At 54.4% G+C, this 16,232-nt stretch overlaps 2 protein-coding genes across 39 annotated transcripts in view; both read left to right on the top strand.

Annotated features, from left to right (window-relative positions):
* Nucleotides 1-1,653, top strand: part of R3HDM2 (R3H domain containing 2) — a 161,490-nt gene extending 159,837 nt beyond the window's left edge. For all 38 annotated transcript variants that reach the window (XM_060657175.3, XM_060657199.3, XM_060657205.3 and 35 more), the window contains one exon: nucleotides 356-1,653. In XM_060657175.3, coding sequence (XP_060513158.1) covers nucleotides 356-696 — 341 coding nt within the window. In that variant the 3' untranslated portion in view covers nucleotides 697-1,653. The remainder of the gene's footprint in view (nucleotides 1-355) is intronic.
* Nucleotides 1,654-3,327: 1,674 nt separating this feature from the next.
* STAC3 (SH3 and cysteine rich domain 3) lies at nucleotides 3,328-10,093 on the top strand. Its single transcript, XM_078449767.2, has 12 exons — nucleotides 3,328-3,553; nucleotides 4,306-4,372; nucleotides 4,641-4,908; nucleotides 5,148-5,245; nucleotides 5,457-5,529; nucleotides 6,427-6,524; nucleotides 8,090-8,156; nucleotides 8,526-8,575; nucleotides 8,890-8,975; nucleotides 9,193-9,244; nucleotides 9,334-9,471; nucleotides 9,648-10,093. Exons 2-12 carry the CDS (start codon nucleotides 4,307-4,309, stop codon nucleotides 9,744-9,746), a joined length of 1,095 nt encoding a protein of 364 aa, XP_078305893.1. The 5' UTR covers nucleotides 3,328-3,553; nucleotide 4,306; the 3' UTR covers nucleotides 9,747-10,093.
* Nucleotides 10,094-16,232: the final 6,139 nt, after the last annotated feature.

The raw sequence follows: 16,232 nt of genomic DNA, 5'->3' as shown, positions 1-16,232 counted from the left end.
TTTGGGCCAGCCTCTGTGAGGGGGACTATGCGATATATTTCAGCTTGGGTTACTGACTTTGTGGAAGAACTGAAGTGTAGGTCTCCAGATCTGAAGTCTAGGATTCTGATCCCCAGTTTCTTCTTGCCTACATCTCTGGTCCAAGAGAAGAAAAAGGTTTCTTTGTTTCTCCTAGTTGCCTAGATGGTGGGGTGTTGGCTTGATTTGGGGAAGGAGGAATGGGTTAAGTGGGCAAAGCCAGGCTTTGAGGATGTCATCTATAGACTTGGATCAGCTGCCTGCTTCTCTGCTGGCCGCTCTCCAGTCCTCTGTACTGTCACCTCTCACAACCATGTCCTCTCTCCTCCCCTTCCAGTCCTGGGCCGGGTGCTGGAGGTAACAGATCTCCCTGAGGGCATCACTCGGACTGAGGCGGACAAACTCTTCACTCAGCTTGCCATGTCTGGCGCCAAGATCCAGTGGCTCAAGGATGCTCAGGGGCTGCCTGGCGGGGGCGGGGGGGACAACGGTGGGACTGCTGAGAATGGCCGCCACGCGGACCTCGCTGCCTTGTACACCATCGTGGCTGTGTTTCCCAGCCCCCTGGCTGCCCAGAATGCCTCCCTTCGCCTCAACAACTCCGTGAGTCGCTTCAAACTTCGAGTGGCCAAAAAGAACTATGACCTGAGGATCCTGGAGCGAGCCAGCTCCCAATAAACGGAGGAGGGGAAGGGACCGGCACAGTAGGGGTGGGGGCAGGGCGGAGGGGGTCGAGGGATCCTGACAGACTACGGACAGAGGCAGAAAGAAAGGTGACAGACACTGAACTGGAGCCTAAGACAGTGGGGATGAAGATGGAAACAGACACTCACACTGGCACTGGACTCCTCGCTCCCCTGCCATGGGTCCCTTCTTTTTCCCTGGTTGCCCCCCTTGCTGCCCTCTCCTTCCCATCCTCTTCTGTCATTTTTTATCTCTTCTCCCACCATGAAATTAATTTTTTTCATATTTTTTGGTCAGGTAGAATTGGGAGGGTCCCATGCTCCCCTATTCGATCTCTACCATCCCAAGTTCCCTTTTCATTTCTGGTCTTTATGAATATATTTATATGGACAGAATTAAGAAAAGCAAAATTGATTTCCCCTTTCTCTCACTTCTCCCATCTTGTCTCCCCAAACCCCAAAGAGTTAAAACTTGGGCCTCCCCCACCTCCCAGAACACTTGTATATTGTTTGTTTGAGGTTCGTGCCGCAGTAACAGACAGTATTTAATTGCACATACAGATGTTTGCTGGGTATATTCACTGTAAATTTTATTTAATCTGATTTTTTGTTTGTTTGGGGGGTTATTTGGGGGGAGGTTGATTTTGTTTTTAAATATAAAAAAAAAAAAATCTGTCACGACGTCAGTCCCTGTTTCTCTGTTGCTGACCCGGTGTGGGTGGGGGTTGGAGGTCCTAGGTAGGTACAGCCCCACAGCTTGTCGGAGAAATTTCATGTTTTCTTTAACATATGCACACATACCTTCCTAACACTATTCCCTGCATCCCATCCTCCTCCTTGTACATGGTGATTCTGATAGATGGCTGGATCTCTAATGGGACCTTTGTTCTGGGCTCTCCCAACTCTGCCACTAAGTGTGGTTTCATCAAGCACATCCATTTGCAACTGCTGACCTCTGTCTGACTCTTTATTAGTAAAATAGGAGACTTGAACTAACTTGCTTATCTCTGAGGTTCCTTCCACTATGTTAATTCTGTGATACTCATTTCGGGCCCTCCTGGCTGAGCTGTGGAGGGTGAGTGAGATCCAGAACCAGGTTGAGATGGTGGCCTCAACAATCTGGATATGTATCTAGCATCCGATCTTCTGAAAACTCTTCAGGGATGGAGGACTTGGGCCTTTTATAGTATGAAAGCTAGAGGGTTGGGTTCTATGACAAACAGAAACGGATGTTCTTATATAAAAGCTACATCAGTTGAACTTGAAGGGTCAAGATACTGTGTTACCCAGGCATGCTCAGCAGTCCCTGTCCTATGCAACCGAAGAAAGGTGAAAAACACGTTATCCACCTGCATGGATGGAGCTTCTCCTCTCTCTGAGGCTTCTCAAAGCTAGCCCTGTTGTCGTGCAGCCTGTCAGACCAGGGCCATTAAGAGCCATCCAGCAGCCCCTTTTCCATCTCACCCACCCCTTAACAAAATAAAAAAGAGCAGTGACAGAAATGACAAAGTACATTACCCTGGAAATCTCTTGGGTCTGGGTAGCAGTATCTCTAGCCAGGCTCCTCTGAGGCTTGTCTGACCCAACCTCCGACGTAATCCTTTACTTCTTACAGATACAAGGGATAAAGCAGCACTACATGACCACCTCCAAATGGCCCTCCTTTGAGATCCGAGGAGTAACTCCTCTTTCAGCCATGTCACAACCCAGAGTAGGAGAAGGCCGCAGCCCTGTGAGACAAGAATGTCAGATATCTCATTGACCCATAAGCTCCTATACCGGGGCATCAGATGAGGGAAGTGGAATCAGGGAATCAAAATGATTTAGGAAGTGTGGGGCTTGGCTGTCCTACCTCCAAAAGTTTACAGTCCTCATGGAGAAGCAGAAGCAGACGTTGCTTACGGAGGAGGAAAAAACCCTGTGTGGTAGCTTTGGCCTTCTGTCCAGTGTTAACGAGACCATCTCTACCTGACCATTAGACCCTTACTCTCCCACAGCCCCTCAGGTGGAAGTCCCATCCTGGCTTTTTTCAGTAGCTCAGAGAAGTCCCTTCACTTCACCCAGGGGATAAGGTTTTAGAATGGGGGAAGGATGTCTCAGGGGGCACTGGAGAGAATAAAGCAGTACTATGCATGGTCTACACTCCCTTTCAGGATGGCAGCAAGGTACCCCTCCAACCACCAATGGATAAAGAATGCAATCTAGTCTGGCTGACAGGTGACCTCTGAGAATTCGAAGTCTCCTTTCTCACCAGTTTCCAGCCTTTGCTTCCTAAAGGTTTGAGGCTAGATCAATGCTTGAGGGTGTAAAAACATGACCACAGGAAGACAGTGGCTGAAAAAAATCAAAAGCTAGTTCCTCAAGTAGGTCTGGGGCAGGTAGACTCAGAGAGGTGTTTGGACCTCGGGGAAGGCTGTTTATAATTTCATCTTTACGTTCAGTCATCCAAAGTCACCTAAGTGAGTATGCAGCCTAAACAGACACTGCCCTTCCTTGAATTTAGCCAGAACTGACCTGTACACGGTAGATGAAAAACCAGGACACAGTGGCTTTGGGGGATGGGAGGAGTCAGGGTCCAGCCCAGCCCAGACCTCCCCGTGTCCAATTTCTCTGTGTCAGCTGTGGCGCTCAGCTGTCCACTTTCCTCCAGCCCTGTCATTTCAGCTCTGACACCAAGGCGAGAGACTAGGAGGTCTACAAATAACGTCTGGGTAGCCGCTGTGAGTACAGAGGGTACTGGGGGGGCTTAGCCCCCAAGGAAGAGGACCAGTCGTCCCCCAGCACCACCATCAAGACCCCAGGGGCTCCCTCTTTCCTCCACAGACTGTGGACTGACTTAGGGAATCCCAAACGTAAGTTGCCTCTTCATCCCCCGTCCATTTCCAGCACTGCTCCCCGCAGCTTCCCCAATCTGTAGTCTATTCAACGTCTTCGTTTCTCTCTTGCCTGTGAGTAGTTAGGGTTTTAGGAGTGAAATTATTACTCTACTCCAGGACAAGAGCTAGGATTGGAGGGTGGGGTGGGGGTGGGGTCAAGGGAATGGAGTAGTAAGGGAAGGAAAGGCTCATATTACTCTGAAAACTTAAAATAGCTGAGGACTGAGGCAGGCTGGGAACTAGGCCCTGGGCCCCAGGGACTCAAGAAAGGGGTAGGGGAAAGCAAATGTCCCCAGCCCATCCCTCCAGGCATGCTTCTGGACCCACCCATTAAGCCTCTTGAAGAAAGGGGGTTCTGGGAAGGTGTGTGTCATATCTCGGTTGCCCACAGATTCCCAGGAGAAACAAACTGTAGGAAAATCCCTGAACCATGCAGCTTTGAGCACCGTGTTGGGGCTATAAATTCGGGTTGCGCCTCCGGGTGGAAAGGATGGGTATCTAGCTGTTTGAGGAACTGGCGGGGAAACTATTTTGTCTGTTGCACTTTTCTCTGGACCTCCATGGAATCTTTCTGTTCATAAGTCTGTCAAAGGATTTCTGTTTAACCAAAGTCCTCCCAAAGTCTCCCTTTCAAGGACCCCCCCCCCCCCCACAGTGAGGGACAGGAATTAGGAAAGGAAGAATGGCAGTCAGGGATCAGATTCCATAGTGGGTCCAACCTCTTGCAGGATGACAGAAAAGGAGGTGCTGGAGTCCCCCAAGCCCTCCTCCCCAGCAGAGACTCGGCAAAGTGGGGTGAGTCTGGGCCTCCGACCACCGGGTGCGGGAAGCTGGGAACCCATTGCAGCCCTTGAAGAATGATTGAATTGATCTCACTTGTTCATGACTCCTTTATTGGCAGAACGCCAGCCAGCACCTACAGCCCCCAGTACTCCTAGTCCTGGGGTGTGCCCCTTTGCCCAGGCTAGAAAAATGCTTAGCTTCAGCCTTACCTGCTCTAGAGAGCATGACAGTTCTTTTAACTTTGGGTTTCCTCCCCTCCCCACTCCCCTGCCTCCCTCAGCTACAGCGGCTGAAGCAGTTATTCAGGAAGGAGTCTCCTGGGACGAAGGAGATGGAGCTTCCCCCAGAGCCCCAGGCCAATGGGGAGGCAGTGGGAGCTGGGGGTGGGCCCATCTACTACATCTATGAGGAAGAGGAAGAAGAAGAGGAGGAGGAGGAGGAACCACCCCCAGAACCTCCTAAGCTTGTCAATGATAAGCCTCACAAATTCAAAGATCACTTCTTCAAGAAGCCCAAGTTCTGTGATGTCTGTGCCCGGATGATTGTGCGTGAGTCACGAAGGGAAGCGGAGAGAGCGTGATGTGGAAGGCAGGAGGCGGGGGAAAGGGCTCAGGAGAGGAGCGTGTAGCTGACAGGCTATGGCAAGAGGTGGCTTGAGGAAAACACATTAGAGACTGAGAGTGTCGGGTCCTAGACAGAAAAGGGACCTGAGAACTAGAGTAGCAGCGCTGGTACAAAGGGAAGGGGAGATCAGGAACCTCACCCACATGTTCTTCCCTCTCCCAAGTCAACAACAAATTTGGGCTTCGCTGTAAGAACTGCAAAACTAACATCCACGAACACTGTCAGTCCTATGTGGAGATGCAAAGATGCTTCGGCAAGATCGTGAGTAGGCTCTGGGGAGCGAGGAAGCGGAAGGGAGGGGACATGTTGCCAGCTGCCCCCGTCTAGTCCCTCCCAAGTCGTCATATCCATTTCCCTGCTTTTTCTTTCTCAGCCCATCTCTTATTCTAAGAAGAAGTTACACTCATGGGAGAGATGGGGTTCTGGGCCCTACTTTGCTGTCTCTAATGCTTTCTCCCATCCCATCCTACAGCCCCCTGGTTTTCATCGGGCCTATAGCTCCCCACTCTACAGCAACCAGCAGTACGCTTGTGTCAAAGATCTCTGTAAGTGCTTCAGGGGGACCCAAGGGAAAGGGGAAGCCTAGAGGTGGTCCCAGCACCACCTCTAGATTTGGAAGCCAAATTCTGAAACAGAAAGAGTCTACTTCCCATGGTTCTTTCTCAACCTAATATTTTAGCCATCTTGAATACAGAGTCCATACTCCTGTGCTAGAGCCAAGAGAGAGGAGATTAAGCTAGGGCTCCACACAGCTAGCAGGAGACAAAGCCAAGACTGAAACCTTCATCTGCCTAGCTGCAAAATCGGTACTCTTCATATGTAAAGCCATTTCTAAGCAAGAACAAGGATTCTGGACCATCCTCATCCTTGTTACAGAATAATACCAGTCTCAGGGCTAGACCAAGAGCTGTGGGCATCCTGGGCAGATTCATAACTTGGCAACTCTTACAAACATATTCGTTGACAATTTGCTCAACATTTATTTGGAGGAGAGGCTGAACTGTGTGAGGAGCATGGGTGGAAAAAAGAAGAACCCACTGGTGGCACCACCCCAGCTTGCACATGCCACTCAGCGGAACAAAAGCCAGCAGTTAAAGGACCACTCTCCTTAGAAGGAGAATAGTAATTGTGAGCATTCCCCAGCTCCCAAGCAACTTGTTAGCAAAGTTGTCTTTCCATCATCATAGAATGCTCTGCCCGGAAGGAGTGCTGGTAAGTATTTTTCTCCATCACATTACATTTCCAGTGATGTTTTTAGAGCGCTTTATAGATTGATGACCTAGGTATGCCCAGCTGGCTCTTCCCTAATCCTACATGCACGCACACATGCACACATGTATCTATATGCTCCATCCCGCCTCTCCCTTACCTAGGAGGTCTCTCTTTCCTCCAAGCCTTTCTCTGCTTCCCCAGTAATGGCTTCATTCTTCCCTTCCTACTAGCTGCTGCCAATCACAATGATCCTGTGTTTGAAACCCTGCGCACTGGGGTGATCATGGCAAACAAGGAACGGAAGAAGGGACAGGCAGATAAGAAAAATGTGAGCACCATATCTTCCTCCTGAGGTCCCCTCAAGAGATTCCATGGAACAGGTCCTGTCTCCTCTCTGGAAAGCCAACAGAAGCTAGGGATTCTTTTCCCCTAAAATTGCAACAGACAAATTTTTTGCATGCAATCTTAGAGGGCCTCTGGTTGAGAACTACCATAGTGTATATGTTCTTCAGAAACTCCCTTCTGAAACTGTCAGATTAAGCACCAGAACCAACTGAAGGCTAGGCCCCAGGCTCCTAGCATTGCTGGACAACAGAGGCAAGAGCTACGCTTTTTGGATTTGGGGAAGAAAACTTATCATGCCAAGTAATCAGAATTCTAGAGCCGTGAAGGGTCCATGAAAATCCACGAAGAGTCCACGAACATCCTCTTGCCTGACTCATTTATCTTATAGTTGAGGAAACTGATGCTCAAGACCAGTGGCCAAAAGCAACTTCATTTCCTTCTGTAATAGGATTACTAGACTGGTAATGCCGTAGACTTGCCTTGAGTTTGCCAAAGAATTTGTTAGCATATCCTTGTATCTTTCTGGACAACCAGGATGGACTGATGTGGATAGCAGTTAGATGGGGTCCTAAAACTGGATGAATGATGATGCCCAAAGGATCTAGGTCCTTTAGGGAGTGTCTGGCTAGAGGGAGATTTCTGATACCTTAAAAGCATGATTTGGTCCTCAGTCCTCACCTGTGGCTATTTTTCTCACTGATGCAAATGGTATTATCCCTTAAGTTTGTGGGAAACCTAGGAGGGAAAACTTATATGCTGAACAGTATATTTAAAAATGTTACAGACTAGAAGAAAAGCCCAAAACCAATAATTTGAAATTTTGTCAGGAAAAATGCACATGTCTGTTGTTGGATCAAAAAAAATCAACTGCACAAAAACAGAACTAGGGATTAGCCTCAGAGTAGTTGATATGGAGGTTGGGTGTAAGAGATTTCTGTGGAATGAACTATGACTTACAAGGCACTAGCAATATGATTTGACTGCTTCCAGAAAGGCAAGCACACTCAGGTTCTCTTAAGGGAATTAGAAAAACTGTGCTGCCCATTTTTCTCTTACACACTGGAGTATTTTTAGGAGCGGACTTTATAGTAAAAAACCTGGAATCAGGATCATGGGGGAGGGGGTGATTTGAAGGAACTGATTAGAGAAGAAAATGCAGGAAGTACTTACCAGCTACCCTCAGACCTTTAAGGGGACTATGTTTGTTCCATATTGCTCCAGAGGCCAAATCAGTACCAATTTACTAAAAGTTACAGGGAGATTGACATAGCTTTAATTTAGGGAATTGCCCTCAAATTGCATGAACTTACTTTGTAAGGTAGTGACTCCTTGTCATTAGCTACATTCAAGCACAAGGTGGATGGTCCACCTGCCAGAAAGTTTTCAGGAAGCCTGGGCATTAGGCTGGTGGTTGAACCAGGTATTTCCTTCCAAGGCTCCTTCCAACACTGAGATGCTGTTATTCTATAGTTCTCTGGCCCGGCTGGAGAGCCAGGGCAAGCATGGGTTCCCAAGAGAGCATCTTCCTAACTCTGGTACCCCCTCCAGCCTCTAGCAGCCATGATGGAAGAGGAGCCAGAGTCTGCCAGACCAGAGGGAGGCAAACCCCAGGATGGTGAGTGTCACCCACCTCCATCCATAGAGATGGAGTAGGGTCAGGGACTTGGCTGGGTAACAGGGGATGGAGGGCCAAAGGGCATGGCAGATTTGGAGATAAAAGAGGCTCTGCACGGGGCACCTGGATGGCTCAGTTGGCTAAGGGTCCAACTTTGGCTCAGGTCATGATCTCATGGTTCGTGGGTTTGACAGTGCAGAGCCTACTTGGGATTCTCTCTCTCTCTCTCTCTCTCTCTCTGCCCCCCCCCCCACTCAATAAATAAACTTAATTTTAATTAAAAAAAAAAAGAGGTTCTGCAACAGAAGGGTAAAAGAATGAGGGTTACCCTCCAGGAACTAGAGACAATTTTGGTGTTTCCCATCCCAGGAAACCCTGAAGGGGATAAGAAGGCTGAAAAGAAGACACCTGATGACAAAGTGAGAATCCTTTTTCCCTGCAGGAACCCCAGTCCTCTCCCCAACCCAGGTCTGACACCACTCATGGCCTCCACAGAAGTTCACACTTACTCCATGGGTTCCCATCACCCTTAACCTGCCTTCACCATGCACGCGCGTGCGCACGCATGCACACACACACACACACACACACACACACCCCAGAATCCTCTCAGTTCAAGGAGGTGGAAGAGAGTTGGAATGTAGTGTGTCTGCATAATGCCCCTGCCTTGGACTCCTGCCCCTCAGTGTGGGACAGAGGAGCCCAGAGACTCATCACCTCCTTTCATCCCCAGCACAAGCAGCCTGGCTTCCAGCAGTCTCATTACTTTGTGGCTCTCTATCGGTTCAAAGCCCTGGAGAAGGACGATCTGGATTTCCCGTGAGAGGCCTTAGACTGGGACGGGGGGGGGGGGGGGGGGGGGGGCAGGGGGGGGCGGGGATAGGGGTGGGAGTACTGAGAGTGGAGAGGGGAGAGTTCATCTCCTTATGGGAAAGGAAAGGGGGTATCAGGGGCTTAGAGCCTGTTGGGGCTGGACCGGAGCCAGATATATAAGTAAGCTCCCTAACTCTCAGAGGCCTCTCCCTTCCCCTTCCAGGCCTGGAGAGAAGATCACAGTCATTGATGACTCCAATGAGGAATGGTGGCGGGTAAGAGAAATGGCAGAGGCTAGAGTGGGACATGGGTTGAGTTTAGAATCTGAGATTGAGAGACTGATTCTCCCTCCCATCTCCTCCAGGGGAAAATAGGGGAAAAGGTTGGATTTTTCCCTCCAAACTTCATCATTCGGGTCCGGTCTGGAGAGCGTGTGCACCGCGTAACGAGATCCTTCGTGGGAAACCGCGAAATAGGGCAGATCACTCTCAAGAAGGACCAGGTAGCTCTGGTGCCCCATCCAACCTCAGGCCCCAAGATTCCTTGGCAAACCACAGTCCTTTCAGATCTTAACCCGTTAACGGGGCTAGGATAGGCCTTCATAAATCCGGGCTCCCCTGCTCTCCTCTTCTACCTTTTCCCTTGATTCCTCTCCTCTCTAAACCTTTAATACTTCAGATAGTGGTGCAGAAAGGAGATGAAGCCGGCGGCTACGTCAAGGTCTACACCGGCCGCAAGGTGGGGCTGTTCCCCACCGACTTCCTGGAGGAGATTTAGGCGTGCAGGCGCCTGCTGACCGAAGATACCCATGGCCCATTCTGGGCAGGCCCAGTGGAGGCTGGGGAGGAAAGGGGCGAAAGCAACTATGCTGGAAGGGGGGAGGGGTGGGAAGGCCCGCCAGAGCATGACGGGCCTTCTGGGAAGGGACTGGTTCCCTCCCCCCCTCTCCCCCGGCCTAGGGCCTTGGATACCTGGTACCCAGAACGGCCTCACCTGCAATTCCTCAGGCCCAGCCGTTGAGAGCTGGAAAAAGAACGCGTCTCCACTAGGAGGCGCCCTGGGGGTGTGGGAGGCGAACTGTCGAATGTTGCGAATGTATTAAAGTTTTGAAAAAAGTTAGAAAAGTTTGTTCTTTAACTGGGGGCTGAGGGGAGAAGGAGGAGAGGACCTACGAAGCGTTGGAGAATCCTCCCCAGCTGTCTCACCTCACTATCATCGGGTAACCCGACATCCACCTGGGCTGAGGCTGGTGGGAGGTGGGGAGACAGGTGCGTCCGCCAGGCGAGGCCTCTGTTGTCAGCGAAGAAAGGGGAGCCGGACTAGAGTCACCACCCCCCGCGTCCTGGCGGCTAGGAGAAAGATCTGGCTGCAGGGTAGGTCCCCCTACCTCTAGGCGAGTTAGCCGCGGGCAGCCCCCCTCACATTTCGGAACCTGGCTCAGTGCCGAGCTAGGCCGCCAGGGGGCGATGCAAGATCTTGGTTGGAGAGCAAGGGACTGGGCGGGGGAAGGGGGGCGGAAGGAGAGAACCTGAGACACCGTGCCGGAGACCCTGGGCCTGGGAGGGGGTGGGGTGCGTGCCGTCTCCATGACAACACTTCCTCAAGTCCTCTGGGAACCGAGCGAGCGAGGCCGGGGGGCCTAACCCCTCCCGCGCGGCCCCCGCCCCAGCCCTTTGCGACAGGTACCGAGTGAGAGGGCGCGGGGCAGACAGCAAACCGGCTCACGCGGGAACCCCCCCTGCGGCGCGCCGTATGCAAATGTTATTGTTTGCATATGCAAATATGCAAATGTGCCGGCCCCGGTCAGGGTGGCAGGTGGCGGGGAGCGGGAAGGTGTGGGGAAGGGAGCTGAAGGATACGAGGAGTTTGGGGACCTGGGAGCGGACCAGTGAGAGGCAGCCTGAGGTGGTCCCTGGAGTAAGGCAGGCCGAGGGTCTGGAGCTTGATGGCGGGTGGGGGAGGGTCAGCCCCGCCAGTCAGGAGATCCTCTTCTGCCCGTTGTCTGCCAGGCCTGAGGTTGGCACCGCCTAGCAAGGTTGGCAGCGGGAGCCCGGGCACCATCTGCTGCTGGCGGGGGGAGGGCAGAGGCTCAGCTGGGCTGGGGAAGAGAAGGGCCCGGGACGGACTCGCCCCCCTTCCTTCCAGAGTGGGGGTAGGGAAGCACATAGGAAAACTCAATGCAGAACCTGGTTCAGTTTCCTGTTCCCTTTGCCCTTGACTGTCCCGGACGCCTGGGGGCGGCAGCGGGGTCATAAAGAAAGACTCAGGCAGCCCCACCCACCACCACCCCCCCGTAACCACGCTCGGGCTGGAATAAAAGCAGATCTCAGGCATCCGCCTCCACCACCACACACAGATCAAGCCTTTTGCCCCCATCCCTCCTCGGGATACGCCTACCAAGAAAGGCGTGGTGGAAGGGGGGGGGGGGGCCGGTTAGTCGGAGGTCCCGGTGCTGGGAGGCTAGGTCTCGGGTCGTATCTCTTTATCAAGAGATATGAGCGACTCAAACCTAGATCCCCCGAAATCCTCGAGAGGGCCCCCCCCCACAATGCTGAAGCAAAACCAATTTACTGGCTCATTGGGCGGCGATGCTGGTGTGGGGGTGCCGAGAAGCAGAGAGAGCTGCTGTTCTCCCCCCTCTACACTCGGGGGGCACCCCCTCCCCCGCCTCGTGGAGTCGGCAGCTGTCCCTAATTAGAGCGGCGGTTTAATTGGATTTATCAGCAGTTAATAGGAAATTAAGCAAAGGGCCCGAGAGAGGGAGGGCGGGAGAGGCGGGGAGGCCGGCTGTGCCAAGCTCGAAGTACGGGTTCTTGGGGTGCCAGGGGTGGGGACATAGGCCCAGTATCGCGACCCGAGCCCCCATGATCACACCCTCCCCCCAAGTATTTGCCCGCCGTTGAGCCCAGGCCTGCCAGCGGATAGTAGGACTCATATGAGGGAGGCAGAAGCGACAGCGACCCTCTGTAAGCCCACACACCCCTCACCCGGCAAACGGCCGCCTAGGTGATGGATGATGTTGCCACACGCAGCAAAGGTCATAAGTCTGGGCCAAGGAACGGACTGAATTGAAAACAGACCAGAGGAGGGGCCGGGTTACCAGGGTCCCGGACACAGCCCGCACCCTACTCCGCCGCAGTGCCCCCTGCTCTCGGCAAAGAAAATGCCCCTTACAGTGGGAAGATTGAGCAGTACCGGGGAATGAGGGGGAATACAGAGTGACCCTCTTTTCCACGCCTGCCTCGCGGCTGTGTGGGGCATCCTGGGAGTCCCTATGTCCTTCTGTTGCTCCCCCTCCTCTCCCCAAGTACTGGGGTTGGGACTGGCTGGATTGGCTGTTGTCAGAGTGGCCCAAGGTGTGCACCACCCACCCTAGGGGCCAAGGAAGGAAACTAGCAGTCAGTCAAGCAGGGGAGCAGGGTCCACAGCCCCGGGCACTTCCTGTAACCAACACCTCATTATGTGGCTGGGCTAACAAGGCCTGCTCCTGGGACTCCAGCGACCTCTCTGCCATACTCTTCCATGGGAGGGCACAGACAGCAGCTCCTGTATATGTGTGGGTGGGAACCTCTGAACGTGTGGGGGTTGGTAGTGGTCTGTGTCCCTGGAGATTATGGGTGTTTATGCCTCTGGTGTGTGTGTGTGTGTGCACGCGCCTGTGACCCGAGCGTGTGAGGTGTGTATATCAGAGCACGAGGTGTAGCGTATGTTGTTGGTATGTGAGCCCCTGGTGTGTGTCCGTGGCCCTAAGTATGTATTTGTCAGTCTTGTCCCTGTTCTGCTCCCACTCAACCTCTATAATTTTTGTCTGGCTTAGCCCCTGGGTGTCTAGGTGTGCATACGTGCTCTGGCATGTCTGTGTGTCTGTGCGATCTTCACGCCTGGGTGTGCCCCGGTGTGGGCATTTCCGCATGTCTCTGCCTGCAGGACTGTGTATGTGTGAAAATCAGGAAGAGCCACCGGTGAGTGTGTATTGCTCTGGCGTCTCCGCCTGCAGGTGTGTGTATCTCCGTGACAGTGCGTGGGCGTGTGCCTGGGTGTGAGCCGCGCGACAGTGTATTCGAATGACAGTGTGACGCACGCTCGCTCCTGTGTGTGTGTGTGTGTGTGTGTGTGTGTGTGTGTGTGCGCGCGCGCGCGCGCGCGCCTGGGTGAGTCTCCCACACCCGCCCCTTCCTCTCCCCATTTCTATTCCTCTCTCCTCTCCGGGCGGGCTTGGCTCCGCCGTCCGCATCATCTCCATCCATTATTGAAGAAACAGCCGCGTCCGCTCCAATCACATCAACACCCCCGCCCCCCTCCGTTCCGCTCGCCCCGCGGCCCCTCTGGGTGCTGGGGAGGGGGGAGCCGCGGCGCGGCGGGGGCGCCGGGCAGGAGCGGGCTCCTGACCCTGTGCCCCGAGCCGGGCCAGGCACCGGGACGCCGGGGTCCCCGGCGGAGAGCGCTTTGCATAAACAGATGGCGCGGGTGTCTTTGTCTCGCTCGTTCGCTCGCCGCGCGGCTCCCGGCTCCGCGGCTGTCTGGCTGATGCAATCATGATCATCTCTCGGAGCCTCGGGACCCGGCGCCCTTAATAGCGGCAGAGGGGGTCAGGGGCTCCGGGGCTCCCGAGCAGATGCTGGGCCCTGTGTATTCCCTCCCCGGGCGCCCCTTCCACGCCCCACAGCTGCAGAGGGAAGACAGGAGGCCGCGCAGAGGTGACGGGCATGTGGAGGTGACCGGGAAGTGGACCCCGGGCAGTGCCCTGAGGTGTCCCCAGGCTGTCTCGTTGGACTGCTGCAGCCCCCCAGGGGCAGCAAGCCAGAGAATAGTAATAGAACTGGGGGATGGGAAAGGGGAGAAAGAGAGACAGAGACAGACAGGCATTTGTAAAGAGAGATGCAGAGGGTAGAGAGATGTAGAGGGAAGGAGAGACAAACACAGAGAGACACAGAAACAGATGCAGAAGGACAAAGCCTGGTAGAGAGAACTGCGAAGGGAGAGACAGACAGACACAGCCAGAATGATAAGGAACAGAGAGACACAGACAGACATACACAGAGACAGACACAGAGAGACAGAGTTAGGGCCTGAAGAATAAAGAGCCAGAAAGAAGGGCAGTCAGAGACTGGGGTAGGCAGGGTCAGAAGGCAGAGGGCAGTCTTAGGGCAGGACCCCAGCATTGGGGTCTGGAGCGGACCAGCTGCGCAAGAGGGACCAGCCTGAACCCGTGGTGCCACCCATAGCTGGCGAGGTGGGAGATGGACCATTCCGTCTCCGCACCTGCCCCTGACCCCGCCTCACACCAGAAGAGGGGAGACTGCGGGACCCAGTGCCTTGGCGGCGGGAGTAGCAGGAGCCGCAGGCGGGACGTGGACGGACACTCCAGGCACTGACTTAACCTGCCCGAAAGCGGTGGGGCGCAGAGCCTGCGCGACCCGATAGGGGGCGCCCGAGGCACCTCCCCTGAGAGCTTGGGAGAAGCTCAACCTCCAGGGGGCGCCCCGCGCCCTTAGCCCCAGCAGCCAGCTCGCTCCGCCCAGCCTAGCTGCTTTTGACAAGCGGTGCAGCCAGCCGGCGGATTAGTGTCCTGGCGCGATTTCGCGTTCAGAACCTGGTCCCCACGGGACCCCCGCAAGCCCCAGGCCACGCCTAATCCGCAGCTAATGACTTCTGCGGTTCCTCACCCGGCTCAATCAGCATGGCCTGAGTCCTTCTGATGGGAAAGTGCGGGAAGGTGGGGAGACAAGGGATCCGGAACTCACGGAGTTCTGAGTCCCAGCTCGGCCGCACAGACCACGATCCAGAAATGGGAGGGGGCTAAGAAGTAGGGTCTCAGACCAGGGTTCAGAGACTGGCACCAGAAACGGGTGCAGGGTCAAAGAGCCCTGGCAGGGCCAGAGCAGAAGCAATAATAAGGTAATAAGGCGCTTGGAAAGTGGAGGTGGAGGCCCACGGCAGGAGGAACAGCGGCGTGTCTAGGAAAGCGGCGGGGCAGAGAGTCCGGGACGCGCTAGACTCTGGTCACCAAAACTCGCAAGAAATGGTGCGGGAGCGTGGGTGAGGCCCCGAGAAGCAAAGGGGCGTGGCGCAGGGGCCGGACGTCCCTGTTGGCGTCCTGGCGCCCCAGCTGTGCCACACAGAGCCAGATGTACAGCCCAGATGTGCTGCCCCTGGAGATCGAGCTCCAGGATTGATTTTTAGTCCCGGAGACTGGAGGGCTGGGGGGCACGAGTGACAGGACACTCCACTCCCTGGCCCGGCCCTGGAGGTGCGGATGCTCTGGGAGGGCCAGGCTCTGTGCTGCTCCAGGTTCTGACATCCCGTCAGTCCCCCTCCTCCGCGCCCCCCCCCCCCAACACACATCGCAGCGAGTCTCTGTCTCTTTGTTCTCGCCGTGTCTCTGACACTTTATCTCATTATCCGCCGGAGGGAGGCGGAGAGCCGGGGACCCCGCAGCCTAATTACAGCCGCGCTTGTCAGCGCAGGGGGCGGGGGAGGTATCAGCGCCGGGAAAGGGAGGGGGCCCCCAGGAAGGGTCGCTTCCTTCCCTGTACCCCACCCCCCAGAGGTGGGTGCACAACTCGCCCCTGTCCAGAGCCCTGGAGGGGAGAAGGGCTCTGGAGGGGAGAAGTCGGGGAGCTCTGCCGGATTTGGCTGCGGGGCGGGAGGGAGGAGGGTGGGAGGATGGAAGTTAGCTTGGCAGTGAGGAGAGGTGGTTAGGACTAGGCGCCTGGGTCCCTACGACCCCAATTCCCCAAAGACGGTGGCAGTGAGCTTTGCCACCCTAACAGCCTAGCGGATAGCTAAGTTGGCTGCAGAAAGGGAGGCTCTGAACTTCCATCTGTGTGTCTTGTTCTCTTTCCTCCTTCACCCATCTTTTCTGTCTCCCCTTGACTATTTCCCTCACCCCATTTTCTTCCTATCACAGCCAGAGCAGAGAGTGGACTCCTTGGGTGGCTCCGACTTGGCCCCTACTGGAGGTAGGCAGAGCAAGTCTATCAACCACCCCCCCCTCCAAACTTTGAAAACTGACTTATTCTATCCTGAGCAAGGTTTAAACACTCTCCTGGCCTCCAAACGCTATTCCAGGCCAACCACAACACAACTAGGAGAACTACCCAGAACTAGAGGAGGTGGGACTGCTTTAGTGCTGTGGGTCTGTCCGTCCCTCTCCTCCTCCCACTACACTGTGGAGGGAGACAGAACTAGGACCTTCGGGATCTGCTAGCTCTAGGAGTGTCAGAGAGGTGCTTCAGATGCCCTCACTGGCCCCTGGCCCCT

The sequence above is a fragment of the Panthera onca genome, chromosome B4 (assembly GCF_046562875.1).
Source record: "Panthera onca isolate mPanOnc1 chromosome B4, mPanOnc1 haplotype 2, whole genome shotgun sequence".
In the NCBI taxonomy this organism is placed as follows: Eukaryota; Metazoa; Chordata; class Mammalia; order Carnivora; family Felidae; genus Panthera; species Panthera onca.
Note: the sequence above shows the minus strand (reverse complement) of the source record. Positions and strands in the feature narration are given on the sequence as shown.

Excerpts from the sequence above, each read along its gene's own strand:
- STAC3 (XM_078449767.2), top strand. The coding sequence starts at position 4,307 with ATGACAGAAAAGGAGGTGCTGGAGTCCCCCAAGCCCTCCTCCCCAGCA. Across the intron at positions 9,245-9,333 it reads CCAATGAGGAATGGTGGCGG|GGGAAAATAGGGGAAAAGGT; the intron begins GTAAGAGAAATG and ends CATCTCCTCCAG. Across the intron at positions 9,472-9,647 it reads TCACTCTCAAGAAGGACCAG|ATAGTGGTGCAGAAAGGAGA; the intron begins GTAGCTCTGGTG and ends TTAATACTTCAG.